The sequence below is a fragment of the Alosa pseudoharengus genome, unplaced genomic scaffold (assembly GCF_046254945.1).
Source record: "Alosa pseudoharengus isolate Yale_2024_CS ecotype anadromous, Long Island Sound unplaced genomic scaffold, YU_APseudo_1.1 YU_APseudo_1.1_scf_5, whole genome shotgun sequence".
Taxonomy (NCBI): domain Eukaryota; kingdom Metazoa; phylum Chordata; class Actinopteri; order Clupeiformes; family Clupeidae; genus Alosa; species Alosa pseudoharengus.
Window position 1 is genome coordinate 32,237,734 of NW_027468837.1, and position 17,230 is coordinate 32,254,963.

The 17,230-nt window shown below is 42.0% G+C and overlaps 1 protein-coding gene across 2 annotated transcripts in view; it reads right to left on the reverse strand.

The window, feature by feature from the left end:
• The window catches only part of rad18 (RAD18 E3 ubiquitin protein ligase), a 51,919-nt gene that overhangs the window by 21,322 nt on the left and 13,367 nt on the right, over nucleotides 1-17,230 (reverse strand). For both annotated transcript variants that reach the window (XM_076268225.1, XM_076268224.1), the window contains exons 6-9: nucleotides 16,221-16,320; nucleotides 13,011-13,192; nucleotides 9,624-9,694; nucleotides 9,460-9,523 (exon numbers count right to left, since the gene is read on the reverse strand). In XM_076268225.1, coding sequence (XP_076124340.1) covers nucleotides 9,460-9,523; nucleotides 9,624-9,694; nucleotides 13,011-13,192; nucleotides 16,221-16,320 — 417 coding nt within the window. The remainder of the gene's footprint in view (nucleotides 1-9,459; nucleotides 9,524-9,623; nucleotides 9,695-13,010; nucleotides 13,193-16,220; nucleotides 16,321-17,230) is intronic.

Sequence of the window (17,230 nt, forward strand, 5' to 3'; positions counted from 1 at the left end):
TGCTGCAAGAGTCCCTGTTGTACTGGCTTCACCTGCACTCAAATCCATTCAAGAAGCCTTTTATGCTGCTGCCAAAAGGACTGAATGAATGCCACCATAATTGGACTAAAAAGAATCTCCAAAAAAAAAAAATGCAATTAACTTTTTCTTCACAGCACCTAGCCGAAGATTTTGTGTCAAGCAATGATGCTGCTCCCTTCTGCATATGTCTGCTTCCCCCTAAAATATGGCAACTACTCCCTAAATTACTGCACTTGCTAACTCCAAGTGAATGTAAAGAGGCAAAAAACGGGAGGGAAAATGTCAGAACTAATGGGTGTGATCGCGGAGGCTCTGTGATCACAGTGGGGTCGTCCTCCGAGGTGGACCCCAGCTGGACGAGTGCCGAATGTCCTCTTGAGAGCAGGCTGGTTCAGAAGTCGGAGAGATGAGTGGGAGGAGAAAGGAATAGAATAGAGTAGAGCCTTCATACTGAGGAGCCATTTCATCTCTCAGGGAAGGATCAGGGTACGACACCCGGGGCTTCAGGTGGCAGAAGGTGGCACCAGCAGAGGCTATGTTTTTAAATGTACAGGCTCTACCGTTTGAAAGCTATTAAACAACACGCATAGCCTATGCTGTATTTCAAATAGGAAACATTTCAAATAGGAAGCTCACGCTTAAAACGTCCATGTTAAACAACGAACAAATGAGTGAGGCGGTTCAAACATGGCCAGGCCCAGGCAGACTAGCCTTAAAAGTTTTTTCAGAGGCCAGACGCGATGGATGATGATAAATTGGTAACGTCTGAAGCCTCAGATGTCCGGTCAACTCCACCACCACCAGATAAAAAGCAGAAGTGTCGGATGTATCTGTTGTAATTATGACGTTGGAAGTGGAGTTGCGGGGTTGCGGCCGCTCCTAGACACTGTCATTCTCCGTGTACACTGGACATGCAACTGTGTTCTGTACCCAAAGCATACAGTAGGCCTATGCTTTCTCTGTCTATGATCTGCAGGGTTAGGGCCTCCTCGACGAGGAGATTGCTGGTCCGCGGATAATTTCCGGCACAATTAAACGGTATCATTGAACCGCAGACTGAAAGAAAAAGAAACTAAACATTTTCCAGAATAGGAAACATTTCTTATTTTATTGTTATCAAATAAAGAGGCATAGCCTTAGGGGGTAGTGGTGTGAGCGCTCATTCTTGTGTGTGCACATCTGTGCAAGTTAAACAGTGGAACCACTGAAGATAACGTGGGTAGCAGCAACAAACAACGTAGCCTTTTTAAAACAATGAACAAAGCATACTCTTGCTGTCCATGAAAACATAGATACTGGCTAGATCTTGTTAGGCATGTTTATGTAAGTTAGGCTAATGAACATGTTGCATTCTATTCAGCCTGATTATGTCATTTTTTAAGCTACATAGCCTGTCTCCAGTTTTCCTCAACTTGACTAGGTAATTAAAAAGCGATAATAGGATATTTGACCAGCATATCATCAAAATGTCCGGAAAACTAAACCTCTGCCGGTCACTTTGACTGGCACCATTTTTTCCTAGCGGAAACTCTGGTTCCTGTAACTACTTGGTGGATAAGTGGCTAATGAGACATAAGCCAGCCGTAGATATGCACTGTTTATTAGCAGTTCTATCACTGTTCTATTACTGTTGATGGGTGCAGTCATCTTGGAAATTCAAACTCGTGATACTTGGGGTTCAAATGAGCAAATAGGGCATTCTGATTGCAATTTCCTGCTCGTAACTGGGGAAATAAGACTGGGAATATACAACTGGAGATGACTCGAGTACAACTGAAATGCAACATAAGACAATCAGAGAGTAAATTCAGAGTGGTTAGCCTTCTCACAAACACAAGATCCTCTGTGTATCATCTTCTTTCTTAACTTCATCTGTGACTGATGGATTTTCTCATTGCAAATCTTCCCTGGTTTATCAAAGGCAGATGTGAGCTGAAATGCATACCACAAGTGTGGGATGGGAGCCAGCAACACACGACCCTTCAGTTCTATCCTTTCAGGTATTCTTCCGGGCATAGCACCAAGGTCCCAGCGGCACTGACCGAGGGTCAAGGTAGGTACAGTGTGTTTAGACCACACAGTGAATTTTCCAGCCCAAATTCAATAACAGGCCTGTGTGAGAGACTAATCGCAGCCAGCAAGGGCCGGATGACAGGCCTAAAATGGTCTCTACAGTCTCTTCAGCTTTCCGCCTCAATAATCCGAAGGTGATGACGAGATGCCATTATGACCCTTCCAATCTTAGCCCCTGAGGTCACAGTGCACTTGTCTGAACAGAGCAGCAAGGAAATACTTCCAGATCTAACATAAAAGTATTAATGTGTTTATTTGAATTTTTGTGAGAAACTTTCCATGGGAATTAAGAGGAATATACAGGAATTAACAGGAATAAACGGGAATTAATGGGAATAAACTAGGACATTTTAATATGGCAAGTAACAGGGAACTTAAATGTAGTGGACAAAACCCAATCTTGTAGCATAATATTAGTTAAAACAACCTGATTTAATGCAATTTCAGTCAAATTTCTACCCTGCACATACGTCAATCACATGCACACAGCAATCAGCATAGGCTACTAGACATAAAGGAAACCTATGGTGCGTTCATGTGCAAGGGGAAAATAAATTCCCAGTGATAACGTCATCTCATGTGGGAATAAATGGTGTGAAACTGGGGGAAGTTTGCGAACAGAGTTGCCCTGTTATGGGCTTGTCGTCACTTTTGTCCTCAATCAAATGGGTGTACGTCCTTTTGCATAAGCTCTAATGGGACGATTAATAACCATATGCTCATATTGCCTGTTTGATTAAGCTGACAACTTTATAAATAATCATAATCTATAAGGTTTGGGGTGTTATGTTGTGTCATTATATTTTTTTTATTTTTTTTCACAATTTTCTGGGATTCTGACTGAACAAAGTGATAAGTCAGTCAATGTTCCAACCAATCGGATTTTGTTGTTGAGTGGCGTGGTATATCTTGGGCAGTTCAGTGGTTTCAGTGTTGCTAGCTTAGCACACTAGTAAACCATAGGCAGAGAATACAAGGATACAAGGAAGTTTATCATCACATGCATATAGTTACTGGATTTAAGAAATGCAGTGAATTTATGTCTGGTGTCTGCCTATTTGTGCATTTATGGGGGGAAGGGGGGTAAAAAGTGCAGTGGAATGGGATTCCCGCTAGCATGGTAGCTAGCTTTGTATGCTAAGCTAAGCGAAAATACAAACAAACAAATCATATTGCTTATTACAAAACAAAATGTTAATGTTTGTATATGAAACAGGTTGTATGAATTACCCAAAATTCCCAGTTAATTCCCATTAATTCCCATAAGTTTCCGGAAAGTTCCTTTGCAACCCTAATAGCAACTAGCAATTTGTTGTTAATAATATGTTGACAATTGCTCACAGTATATTAAAATGAACCCAAACAAGTAGCCATAAGTTAGGAGAATCTAGACTTGAATCTATGACTGATCTTTAGCTCAAACCAGAGCCTGTTTATGGAGAGCTGGTTCACTCCATTGTACCTGCACTCTCTTGCAGTTCCGCTAGGGGCGATCACGAATAAGGGCAAAAACAATGGGGGTCTATGGAGCTAGACGGCTACATATGTCTCTTTCACCTGGTTGTCGTTGAATAATCAAAGATTTGATTGTGGTTTCTGCAAGGTCAATATGGATTATAGGTCAAAAGTTGAATGAACGAGTATTTACGTCCTTTTAATTTCTTACAGGTTGGGTCGTTGTTGCCCACAACACACTAGTTTTCTGCTAATGAATGACGTCATTGACGCATTTGAAAGGCTTTTTAGAACAAATAAGTGACTCAAAAAATAATATTCAACGGTGTGTATTTTCTCTGCCCCCTCTTTTGAATGCAACACTCAAATTTTTAGACAAAAACTTATACACCGAGAAAAGAGGATTTTGAGGGGTACAGCTCCATAGACCTCCATTCATTCTGCACTTATTCGTGAGCGCCCTCACGTGGAACCAGAAAATAAACTGCAATCAGTTCAGAAACCGGAAGTTTCCCGAGAGTGGCGGTTTTCCCCTTATTAGACATTCAAACAGAATCATCTCATCTCTGATTTGTGCTTTTTTGGGTCATTTTCAGAACGTTCCCTACAATCCTGTACACACATATCTGGATATTTATAAAAAACTCGAACGGATAATTTTTAAAATGCCTGAAGTGAAGATTTTCTAAAGTGCCTCTTTCCTTCTATCCATGTGGATATGCAAAACGAAGACCTTTACGTTGTCTGCGTTAGTATAGCAAGACTCCCAATCAGTAGGCTACCCTCCAGGGCTACCCTCCAGTTTTGTGCTGTAAAGCGACATTCAATAGCAATTTAACCTAGTCATCCATCCGTACATGAATCACATTTCAATTTTGTTTCCATGTTTTGTTTTGTCTCTCTATTCCATCGTTCTAGACTGCTTATTTTAAAATTTTACCTTGAAGTTTCTTCTCTGGTCTTGAATGTAACTTTGATGGAGTTGTTATTGTCACCTACGGACCTGTCATGATAGTTTGAACACATAGAGGGACAATAGTTTGCAACCGTTTTTGTGTTCTAGTGTGTGCAGAGATTTAATAATAATAATAATAATAAATTAAACTGCAAGCAGCAATGCGGGGGCCAAGCAGTGCGCTATAGCAGGAATGGCTTTGCCATGGCATGAGCAAGCACTCACAGCAAGTTTGATGGCAATTGGATAAAGAACGGCTGAGAAATAAGCTCATTTACTTTGTTACAGCGCCCCTAGAGGCCAAATTACACCAATGTCCTTGTGCGTTCTTACAATCAGCTCCCATGTCCGTCTACCAAGTTTGGACTTCATACACCAAACTGTTGCTGAGATGTGAGCTCACTTTCTTTATTGCAAGAGGCCAAATGAGACCACTTTCCTTGCATGTCCTCACAATCAGCTAATATGTCCATGTATCAAGTTTGGACTTCATACAACGAAGAGTTGCTGAGATATGAGCCCACTTCCTGTATTACAGCGCCCCCTATAGAGGCCAAATGATGCCAATTTCCTAGTGCATCCCCACAATCAGGTACCAAGTCTCTATACCAAGTTTGGACTTCGTACATCAAAGCATTGCTGAGATACAAGCTCACTTCCTGTATTGCAGCGCCCCCTATAGAGGCCAAATGATGCCAATTTCCTAGTGCGTCCTCACAATCAGATACCAAGTCCCTGTACCAAGTTTGGACTTCATACATTAAAGCGTAGCCGAGTTGTTAGCCCACTTCCTGTTAGGCGGCATCGTCGCCATGTGTGATTGGCTGTCACGGGCAAACAAACTTGAAAATAAAAAATCTGACAAGTATCGTTTGTGCGGCTCGGTCTGAAGATCATCTCCGCCAAGTTCTGTGAAAATCGGATGAAATTTGTAACCGCTGAAACTTTTCGTAGATTTTGGACTAAATCCAATATGGCGGAGGTCCAATATGGCGATAAGTGATAGGATAGGGGTCGATGAACTCTGTATGGTCCAAGGATTCAGACACTACCTCAATTGTGAAAATCAGACAAAAGAGTCAAGGATCACGCGCACTGACAGAGTGAATCTTGAATGTCCTATACGGCATCTGGTATAGACTATTTGAGTGTCTCTGGATTGAAAAGAAAAAAAATTGTCTCTTCCTTACAGTAGGATGGATTTCATATAGCTTGTTGTTGGTACATTGGTCCCGTTCAGATTGCCACTTATCTGTGATGTAAGAGTTCAATATAGGTTTAAGGTCTGAGGCTGGGATTTGACATTCTGTGAGTTCTTCGTTAAGGGCTTGCTTAGCCGCACTGTCCGCTTTCTCATTTCCTCTCAGACCAACATGGCCTTGACCCAGCAAAAAACTACATTAAAGTTCTGGTTCTTTAGTCTTTCTAGTTTATCAAGGATGTTGACAATAATAGGATGGTCAGTTTTTAAGGATTCCAATGCCTGGAGACATGATCTAGAGTCTGTAAAAATGAAAGACTTTTGTTGTTTAGTCTGATCTATATATTCAAGTGCCAAATATAAGGCACGAGCCTCAGCCGTAAAAATAGAACATATTCCTGGTATTCGTAGACCACACTGATTCTGTCCAACTACCATTGCTGATGACACACAGTTATCCACTCTGGAACCATCAGTATAGATGGGAATGTGGGAGGGGAAGTGACATCACATGTCCATATACTGCTGCTGGTACTCATTTGGGTGGGTTCTTGATTTCTTCCTGTGACTTAAATCCTTAACAATTTCAGGTTGTCTCAAATTCCACGGGGGAATAGAGCAAAAATGAGTCTGCGTTACACTGTCCATGTTGATGTTCAGATCCTCAAGTCTTATTCGGATTCCAAAAGGACTGATATACTTTGGTCTAGCTTCATACAACGGCAGTTATAATAATAATAATAATAATAATAATAATAATAATAATAATAATAATAATAATAATAATAATAATAAATAATAATAAAAATTAATGTTGTGTGGACGGAATAAAATAATAATGAATAAAAACGGATAAAATAAAATAATAACAATAAAACATATCTGTGTACAGGGTCTAAATTAGCTAACACTTGACAACAACTTTTTCTACAGATTGGGGAACTAACATATTTTGTTTGACTTCCGATGTCACCCATTACTTCCACTATAATCTTATACCTCAACATCTTCTTTTTGTGAATAACCCTCTATATGTAATTCTGTTAAGCAGGATTCTGTGAAGCAGATAGGCTCCCAGGCTCCCACACACACACACACACATTCCATACAATAAGCCAGGAATGGAGCCAAGCAACATGACTTACTGCACCTTTAAAGATTACACATGATTATTTTCACACGGAGGATGTGACTACACATCACAGTTGACCAACCTTACTATTATTAGTTTCCTCTGAGTGAGTTCCCCCACCCTCTCCCTTTCATTCACCAGCATGCTGCCACAGGAATGAGTCATCAGCTGTCTGTATGATTAATCAAGAGGTTATCACAGCCAGACACCTATTTATAGAGTCCCCCTACCCTACGTGGACAGCATCAATATTTCAATATCCCCTTCCATTTTCAAAGTTTAGCCTGCCGAGCTATTTTCAAAAGGGCTTTCATCTCCTGCCAGGTTGAGTCTATATGACATACAAATACAGTCTTCAGCGCTTCTCAGAGCCAAGCCAGCGCTGGGACCAGGGAGCGCCTCTATCACAGCACACAAATCGGAAGCCAATGCTATTACAGGTGAGTGGGGTTTAAAGTAGAAGGCGTCAGGGGCCCTGAGACTGGGGGACAGAGTGGACAGTGGAGGTGAGCTCCAACGTATGGACCCTTTCAACTATAAAAACAAAAACAATGCTTGAACGTTCTATTTGGGCCCCAATCTACTTCCTCTGCATTAAGATAACATATGGAATGTTAAAAAGGAAGTCTTGTGGGGCCAACTATGATGCTGATAATGGAACTCTCTTGAAAGGGTCCATAGACACCAAGCAGGGACCACAACCATAAGGCCTTTAGGCACATGCCTAGCATGGTAACATTCTAGGGAGGTGTGACTACAATTGCATTAGCAGGTCATTTAGCCCATTATTGCCCATTAAGAGTCCTTTAGTGTGCCATGTTGTTGCAAAACATATGGAATCGGACCAATCGGGCGCAATCTCCGTGAGGAATCAGGGGCCTATTGCACAAAACTAGGATAAGGGATTAAGCCGGGATATCTTGGTTATCCTGGCTCAATTTATCCTTGATCCAGTTGCACAAAAGCGGGATAGGGGGCAATAGGATATGTTATGGTATAAGTTACCATGGCGATTTATTCTGTGGAGCTAGCCTGCTCCAGACCAGGATAAGTTCCAGGGTCTATTTAATCTCATCCCTTATCTCAGTCAGTAGTCACCACAAACAGAAACCAATAGGTATTCCACTGCCCACTACACATTGTTATCACATATACCTAGACCCACTGTCATTATTGAAACGTTTGAGAACCTTAATTAACTTTTACATACTCGCCATTCCCGACCTGTCATGCGACAATGTGACGTCACGGGAGTGCGTAACCATTTTGCGCGTGGTGGTCGCGGCACTAGTTGCAATATTCTCCTAAACAGAGGTGTTGTTGTTGTGAAAAGGCTATCGCTACCTACTTCACACCGTAGAAGAAGCAATAAAGCTGCTCTAGTTGCCATGGTGAATCACTGAATCTGTGATCGGTGGCGGGGTCTATTTGAGGGAGCCGTGAGCGCGCACTTATCCAGGATAGGTTTCACCTGGCTTGATGAATCCGTGTCTGCTCATCCTGGCTTGCTCGTTTAATTAACCAATTAAGCCTGTACGCTCTTGTTTTGGATTTATTGAGCGCAGCTCAGTAACTTATCCCGGATGTCTTGATTCTGCTTTTGTGTAATAGGCCCCTGGTCAGCAAAAACTGTATGTTTAGGTTGCTTGCTCTTTCGCTTTCTTAATCTCTTGGCTAAAATAGACATTTTCTTCAGAATAATAATTACAAGTGGATAGCCTATTTATGATGACTTCTTGAAGAGGCCAAAAGCCAAAACACAAAGTTATCAGACCAAAAAAAAACAGAAACGTTCCTGTTCTCACACAGCAAGCGTCTGAACGAGGAAGAAAAACGTCAACTTTTTTTATCCAAACTTTAATGCGCAGCCTACACATTTGGCTTTCAAAACCACATTTCTAGGTCATTTTACAGTAAGATACGTGTTCGTGGTGAAATTAGAAAATACAAAATTTAGTAATTTTTTGACCGCCTCTGCATTCAAATCGCGAATCTCGAAATGGATTTCCGTGACATAGGACTCATTTCGTCATGGCACGCCCCGCACAGAATCATGACCAGATTTAGTGTGCACACACACACACTCACACACGCTCACACACACACACACGTCAAAGCACCATAGGTGCATTTCAGGCCAGCTAGCATGGGCCGATTCTGGGAATATAGCTCTATACCCGTGCAGAGGCCACATCAGAACCAATTGAAAAAGACTTCCTCACAGCATGGAGGGCAAATGGGAGAGAATTGAGCCACCTGCCTGCCGAGAGCAGACATCTCAGTCCACAGAATCTCATCAAGGTTGCCAAGCCATTGGGCAAATGACTGCAGCACACAAATAGGGGATGTGAGGTGAGTGATAAATATCGGAGGATACTAGGCAAGCATCGGTCTGGATTTCATCACACTCCACTGCATAATCGGTTGTGTTTATGGTAACTTTATTTTAAACCAGCAGCAACAGGTTTTGGTCTTCAAGATTATTTGGCAGTACAGCATTGTTAAATTATCTAACTTATTGAAGTTTCATATAAAAACATTTTTAACAGTTCCGACAACTGCATTACATGCATATGAACACTGAAATATGGCTGGTATAAAAAAAATAAAAAAAACACTTACGGTAGTTGGAGTGCACTGCCTCAATCTCCTCTTCAGTTTGATCCTTTCTGAAAACCAAACCAGTCTGAAAACGGGATCAGACGGAGAGGAGAACGAGGCATTATTACTCTACAGGACCATGGGGCTCCAGGTTGTGCCTGGGAGGTGGTTGTTTTAGTACATACCGTTTTATTTGTCTTGTCCAACTGCATCCTCATCTTCTCATTCATCTCCACCTCCTTTGCAATGACTTCAGCTGCACAGAAAAAATAAATAAAAAAACATTCCTCAAACATTTCATTTATAAATATGTGAATCAATAACTGTGGACTCCCATAGCCTCTTGCCACTGAGGTAAGACAATATGCAGAAAATCAAGATAATACAATCTTCTGTTGTGTAAGAACATTTTGCAAACACAAAAAAATACCAAGCTGGTGGCAGTCCAAGGAAAGAATGTGTGTCCACAAAAACAATATACAACGCAAAGAGCACGTAAAACCTGCCCATTTTAAGATTCTTCAGTTTTCCCTTGCGATGGACAGCTTCTGAATTAATTAATCATACTTCTTTAAAACTACTTCATTAAAGCCATATGTTCAAATGTATTACCTTGAGCAATGTGTTGAGCTCACTACATTCATCTCTCTTACACCATGCGTACCATACATACACCACTAGACACTTGATGATATCCAATTTCATGACAGGCGCCAAGAGATAACATGTGCTGTTAGCATTTGACATTTCCCCCCACATCACCTAGCCCTGAGGGAGCACACAATATACAACCCATTCATGGCCCTGGAAGAGGAGATGGGAGAAGGCCGTGGCCCTTGGCCATGCAAGTGAAACGAAATGGAAAGAAAACACAACAAAAAGAGAATGCCCACGGAGAGACAGCCTCTACCCAGGGTTTTTTCTGGGAAAAAAATTAAATAAAAATCAAACCAACCAACCAACATAGCCTGACCAAAACCAGCATCAGTCAGAACACCGGATGGGACACACACACACACACACACACACACACACACACACACACACACACACACACACACACACACACACACACACACACACACACACACACACACACACACACACACACACACACAAACAGTTATGACTGATTCTGTGAATCTCTTGACATATCCATGGAAACTCCCAAATGTATTCTGTGCCAAGCGGCTGCTGGCCGTGGGATGCACCAGTAACTCAGGGGGAGCTTTGCAGGGGTGTGACACGGCAGACAGTATAATTCACAACAGTTGGGCCAGACCTCCAGCGAAGAGCGCAGGCGAGGGAGTAAATTACCCCAGCAGGCCACAGCGCTGGACAGGCCAAAATTGCACCTTTTTAGCCTCAACTGTTATACCATCTCTCAGCCACCCATGCTTCACCGGCTCAAACACCAATGGCCATTAATAAATTAGGTCTACATGCAGACACACATTACCCATTCGTCATCTACAGTACGGCACAATTTTAGCACATGAGGGCTGGCCCCAGGGTGAAACTGCCCATGAGGCTGACATTTACAACTGCTGATATTTAACAGCTTTGATACAGATGGGGAAGGCAACCTTATCTGCAAACACCAGCAAGCCGGCCAGTTTTCATCCTAGCGCAATTATTTGCAAGACTTATTATGACCGCCGCGCAGCGAAGCGGCGGTCATATAGGTTTAGTCAGATTTTTTTTTTTTTTTTTTTCGCATGTCCAAATTTCCGTCAATGATTCTCGGGACACTGAAAGACCGGGGTAGACGAAACTTGGTGGGCATGTAACCCCATATGGATAGCATGGAACCATCGTTTTTCGTTTTGATCTGTAGCCCCCCCGCTGGACTGCACCCCCGAAAGGAGGGTAGGGCAGACACAGTTTTCTGTGAATATCTCGAACCGTAAGGTTTAGGAGGACCATTTTTTTTGTATGTTGATCTCAAGGGGCCATGTCAACCCATTCCATAACCACTCATTTCATGTATAGCGCCACCTACAGTAGTTAAACACAAAAAAGTAAAAATAAGGTGTTGTAATCGCAGGTATCTGTGACCTAACATAGTCAAAACTGCACGAAATTGGAAGTGTAGGATCATTATGACACCCTCTGAATGCACGCCAAGTTTCGTGGAATTCCGTTCATTGGGGGCCACACAATAAATTAATTTATGTTACTATACACCAACTGGCCTGTAGGTGGCCGGAGACAGTTTTCTGTGAATATCACGAGAACCGTAGGGCCTAGGAGGTCCACCTTTTTTTTGTATGTTGGTCTTAAGGGGGCATGTCAACCCATCCCATTACCACTTATTTCATGTATAGCGCCACCTAGTTAAAAATTAAAAAGCAAAAAAATTAGGTGTTTTAATCACAATATCTCTGGCTGACATGGTCAAAACTGCACGAAATTGAAAGTGTAGGATCATTATGACACCATCCGAATGCATGCCAAGTTTTGTGAACTTTCGTTCATGGGGGACCTTACAATAAAATAATTTATGTGTACATTTAGTGACCGTGCACCAACAATGATTGCCGGGACACTGAAAGACCGGGGTACACGAAACTTGGTGGGCATGTAACCCCACATGGATAGCATGGAACCGTCGTTTTTCGTTTTGATCTGTAGCCCCCCCGCTGGACTGGACCCCCCGAAAGGAGGGTAGGGCAGACACAGTTTTCTGTGAATATCTTGAGAACCGTAGGGCCTAGGATGACCAATTTTTTCCGTACGTTTGCCTCCAGGGGTCATGTTAACCCATTCCATGTGCACACATGTGCATAAACAGATACACACGCACACACATACATTCACAGTAATCATACGTATGACACATACTCACACAGTAGACATATGTATGCATGCATGCACATGCACAAACACACATACGCAGGCAAACACACACGCACACACACACACACACACACACATAAACAAAAAATGTGTACACGCACACATGCACACAATTCAAGAATTTCTCAGAATTATGAACAGGCAAGATGGGGGTGGGGTTGTAAAAAATGAATTTTACATGTGTAATCTATGAACTAATTATGTTTTGGTACTTGTTGTCTAGCAGATACCAGTGAGAATTGAGTGTGGCTAATGCAATTTAGTGAGACAGTTAGAATCATATAGGCCTTTCAGCGTGATTTATTTTTGTGGAAAAAATGGGCTGGACTGGGCAGCGGTCATATTTTGTACAGCTCTGCGGTACATCTAGTTATTCTAATCAACTCGGGACTGATTTTAGCAACTGCTCACCATCAGGGCTAATCAGTTGGTAGAAACAAAAATCGGCAGCCAACCTGGTCTGGCCTTGGTTAAGACCATCAATGCCAGTAATCAATTCTGCACCACTGTTTCACAACAGGCTATACTCTAGTGTAGTTGGTGTTAGTTAGAGTGTGTGGCTTGTAGCCTTTTAAACAGATACAGCTTGAGTTATACAGTAGCTTCTCTAAATACCTGTTGCCATCACAGTATGCCTGCGCCACCTCTACAATCGTATGGCAAACATATGCATCGGCACTGGTAGAGAGCCTACGACTGGCGCTAGTGCTCACCAGGGCGGGGCTCCTGGGCGTCACACTCTGCGTTGTAGATGTGCAGAAACTCCTGGTGGCGCCTGATCAGCTGCTCCTTAGTGCCCTGTGTGGGCAGGTGGCACTCGCGCAGTCTCCTCCTCAGTTCCACCAGAGACAGCAAATTATACACCACTTTGGCCATGGGCTTCCGTCGCCCAGAGCTACAGACAGACAGGGTAACCATGGTTAGAGGAGAGTGAAACAACCCAGTAGAAGATCCCTGCAACTGCGGCAAGGAGGTTAAGGTTAGTATGTATGTTTGAGTAAGGCATTGTTTATGTTTACATTTGAGAGGCTGTTCTGTGTATGAAAATGCTTAAGAGGAATGTTTGATCTTAAAGTATTTTTTCTAAGGATTGAGTGTTTGTGTGAGCTGGGACACTTCCATAGCAGTGTCCAATATACGGAATGAGAAGCAATGAGCAGGTCCAGCTATGTAGAAGACCTATGTTTACCTAACCTCACAACAGAAAAGCCAGGCTGGTTGTATTGCTCAGATGATCTCACCGCTGCTTTTGATACCATTGATCATGCTATTTTAATTAGAAGACTAAGAGAATGTGTTGGCATAACGGGTCCTGCTTTGGACTGGTTCATATCCTATTTGTCCAACAGGACATTTTTTGTTTCAATAGGTAATTTTACTTCCTCTACCTCAGCTTTTACTTGCGGTGTTCCCCAAGGTTCAATTTTAGGACCAATATTGTTTTCCCTGTATATGTTACCTCTAGGCCACATAATTCGCCGCCATAACATATTATTTCACTGCTATGCTAATGACACACAGCTGTACCTCTCAGTCAAACCAAACATGCTTAACAAGCTAACTGTACTGCAGGATTGCATTAGCCTGGCGAGCCAGACCCACATTAAAATGTAGGGTCTGGGCACTCACCGTTCGCAGTGCTCAGTCCGAGGGGCAGGATAATCAGTTGTCTTTCAAATTCCCTCTGCACGCAATAGGATATTTGTTTTCAAGTAGCAGGGAATTCAAGCCAAACCGTTGCAACTCTGCCATCAATCATTATGTTAAGCCCACCAAACGACTCTATACACGATTTCAATATCCTGATTAAGTTTCGATTTCTGGAGCTCACAAGCCAACGGAGAGTTGCTAGACTAGCCCCGGCAGCCGCTAGGGGCGCGTCTAGATTTCTAGGCTAGGATTGCATAGCTGATGTGAAAGACTGGATGTCACAGAATTTCCTACAGCTTAACTCTGACAAAACAGAAATCCTTTTCATTGGCCCTGACAAAGTGTATAATCAAGCTTAACCTTTTAAATTTAGCCTCAAATAACAAGACTACTTCTAGAAACATAGGGGTTTTATTTGATACAGATTTAAAATTAGACCAACATGTAAAACTCCTTGTGCAGTCCTGTTATTATCAACTGAGAAACATTTCCAAAATCAGATCAATGCTTTCTTTAAAGGACACAGAGAGAATTATACATGCATTTGTCTCATCTAGACTTGATTACTGCAACGCCTTATTCACCTGTTTAAATCGTCATTCCACCTCTCGTTTACAAACTGTTCAGAATTCAGCAGCCAGACTTTTGACAAAGTCTAAATTTAGGGAACACATCACCCCAGTTCTGGCCAATCTTCACTGGTTGCCAGTGAGTTTTAGGATTGATTTTAAAATCCTCCTTACTACCTAAAAAGCATTACATGGTTTGGCACCTAACTATTCAAAAGATTTATTAACCCCCTACTGTCCGGCTCGGCCCCTCAGACCCTCCAGCCTGGGACTTTTAGTTGTTCCAGAAAGTAAACTGTCAAGTAGGGGTGAACGATCATTTGCAGTTAGAGCACCCAAGCTTTGGAACAGCCTCCCTTAGAACATCAAATCTGCACCATCAGTGGCTGTTTTCAAATCTAGTCTAAAGACCCACTTATATAAAATTGCTTTCCTTAAATAGTGAATGATTCCACTCATGTCTCTGCTAATTTATTATTATCATTATTTTAATTTCTACTATACTACTATACTGTATACTTTTCCTATTTTCTTTTTTTTTCATATATATTTAGTTAAGTTTGTGTTTGATAGTTTGTAGTTTGGTAGTTTACTATTTTATCATTATTATTATTACTATTATTATTATTATTATTATTATTATTATTGTTATCATTACTATTGTTTTGTTTTTTGCTTTGTTTTGTTTGTTTGTTTGTCTGTAGAGCACTTTGTGCTTTGTGCTTGAAAAGTGCTATATAAATAAATTGTATTATTATTATTATTATTATTATTATGATGGATCTGCTCATGTGCATTTTAAGCAAGCGGAGGAAGAGTGAGGAGAGAGTACACTTTGTGGGATCACTAATCATCCTGCCAATAAATGAGCCAAAAAATTTACGCTCAGCTATTTTTGCCAGGGCCTCAACTTGTGACAGCACAAGGTTTTTCGTTGAGCCAGTGAGAAAAATCTAAGCCGTTTTAAGCCCTGTGTAATAAGGACAGTGGGTGAGACACAAGGCCAAATCTGGCCTGCAGAAGCAATCTCAGGAGCCCTCAGCACCAGAGGAAAGGTCAGGGGGTGAGCTGGCCCAGGCATGAGCACCCTGGAGTGAAAAAGAGAAAAAAAGAGTGCATAGAGTGAAAGATAGAGGAGGAAAAAAAATAGAGAGGGCACCACACGCTTTTGGACTGAGGTGTGCTATCAATCCATCCATCTCCGTGTACGTAATGCAAACCTCTGCTAAAGGGTATTACAGTGCTGACACCAGAATCATCAGTCACAGCCTGTTGCTAAGGACTGCCAGTAATCAAATCAGCTTGGCTGTCAATCAATCAGGGATCAAAAGCCAAAACCAATGCACAGGCCTTGATCAGCGAAAATGTGTATCTTCAGGGATAAAGACTAGATTGGACTAATGGACGCAGGGCAACAAGACTTCCAAGATAAAGGGAAAGCCAACCGGATGGATGGAATGGAAGACCACCAGGAAGATAGTGTCAGCTAATTTGCGAAGATGGGAAATCTTGATTGGGCTTTGAAAAAGAAGCATCACTTTCTCTGCTGCATGGTCTAATCATAAACAACACACAATGTAACCAAGTTAATGATTTACATCTAACAATGACAGTGCTGTCTCACGTGCACCGTGCGTGTGAGTGTGTTTTTGTGAGTGTCTGTGCGTGTCCGTGTGTTTGTGTGAGAAGGAGCTGAACAAACACCTTCGCAGGGAATCCTTCTTCTCCTCGCTCCTGAGACAGGTGTCCAGATGCTTGTTAATGTGCTGCTGAGAGACAGGAACCTCACACACCGGACACTCCACTGGAACCACACACACAGACACACACACACCAACAACACAAAAATCACATCAAATACACATGGCAATAGACCTCTGAAGTGTGCCTACAAAACAACTACCATCTTTGCCCATACAAGGAGATCCGGTATCTTGAGATTTTTCCTACGGGAAAATAACATGGGGATTTTGAATTATCGCACCTGTTAAACTCTCGCAGGGACGAAGAAATCAGAAATGCAGACGTTTTGCTCTACAGTCTTGTCCTCTGCCTTTAAGTGGATACTGTGATCTCCGGTACGTTAGGACGGCACACTTTGATCTACCCCAGAGCTAACTTGCACTGTAACTTGCCATAGGTACTGTAGGTAGCTTCAATTAGCACCCTGATCTCCTTATAGGGGAAAAGATGGCAGCTTTGGTTCCTTTTTGTAGGCGAACTTCAGAGGTCTATAGCAACACTTCAACACAAAAAAATGCTCAAATTCAATCCCAAACGAGGAAAGTTCAAACTATAAGGGAGATTACTGATTTCATGCTGTTTGTCAACAAAACAATCAACATACACATAAGAAATCCCCACCCCTCATGTTAAATATTTAAACTGACCAACATGACTGCGTTTATGAGGAGGGATTAAACACTGAAAAAAACTATTTTTCTGGCGAGCATTTTGCTGAGATTTTGCGATGATCCCCAGCTCTGGAAGGGAAAATTGCAAGGCAACCGCTGAGCACTTAAAAGGCCATTCTGTAAACAACCATGCCAGAGATTTGATTGTGTATTCTGCAGGCCGGTTGTAACTCAGTGGGGGACAACAGACTTTAGGACGTGTTCCCATGAAGTTGCAAAGTCTTGAGTATATTTTCAGTAATAATATACATAAATGCCTGAGCAAATTTGCTCCACAATTTCCATCCGCTCATGGCTGTT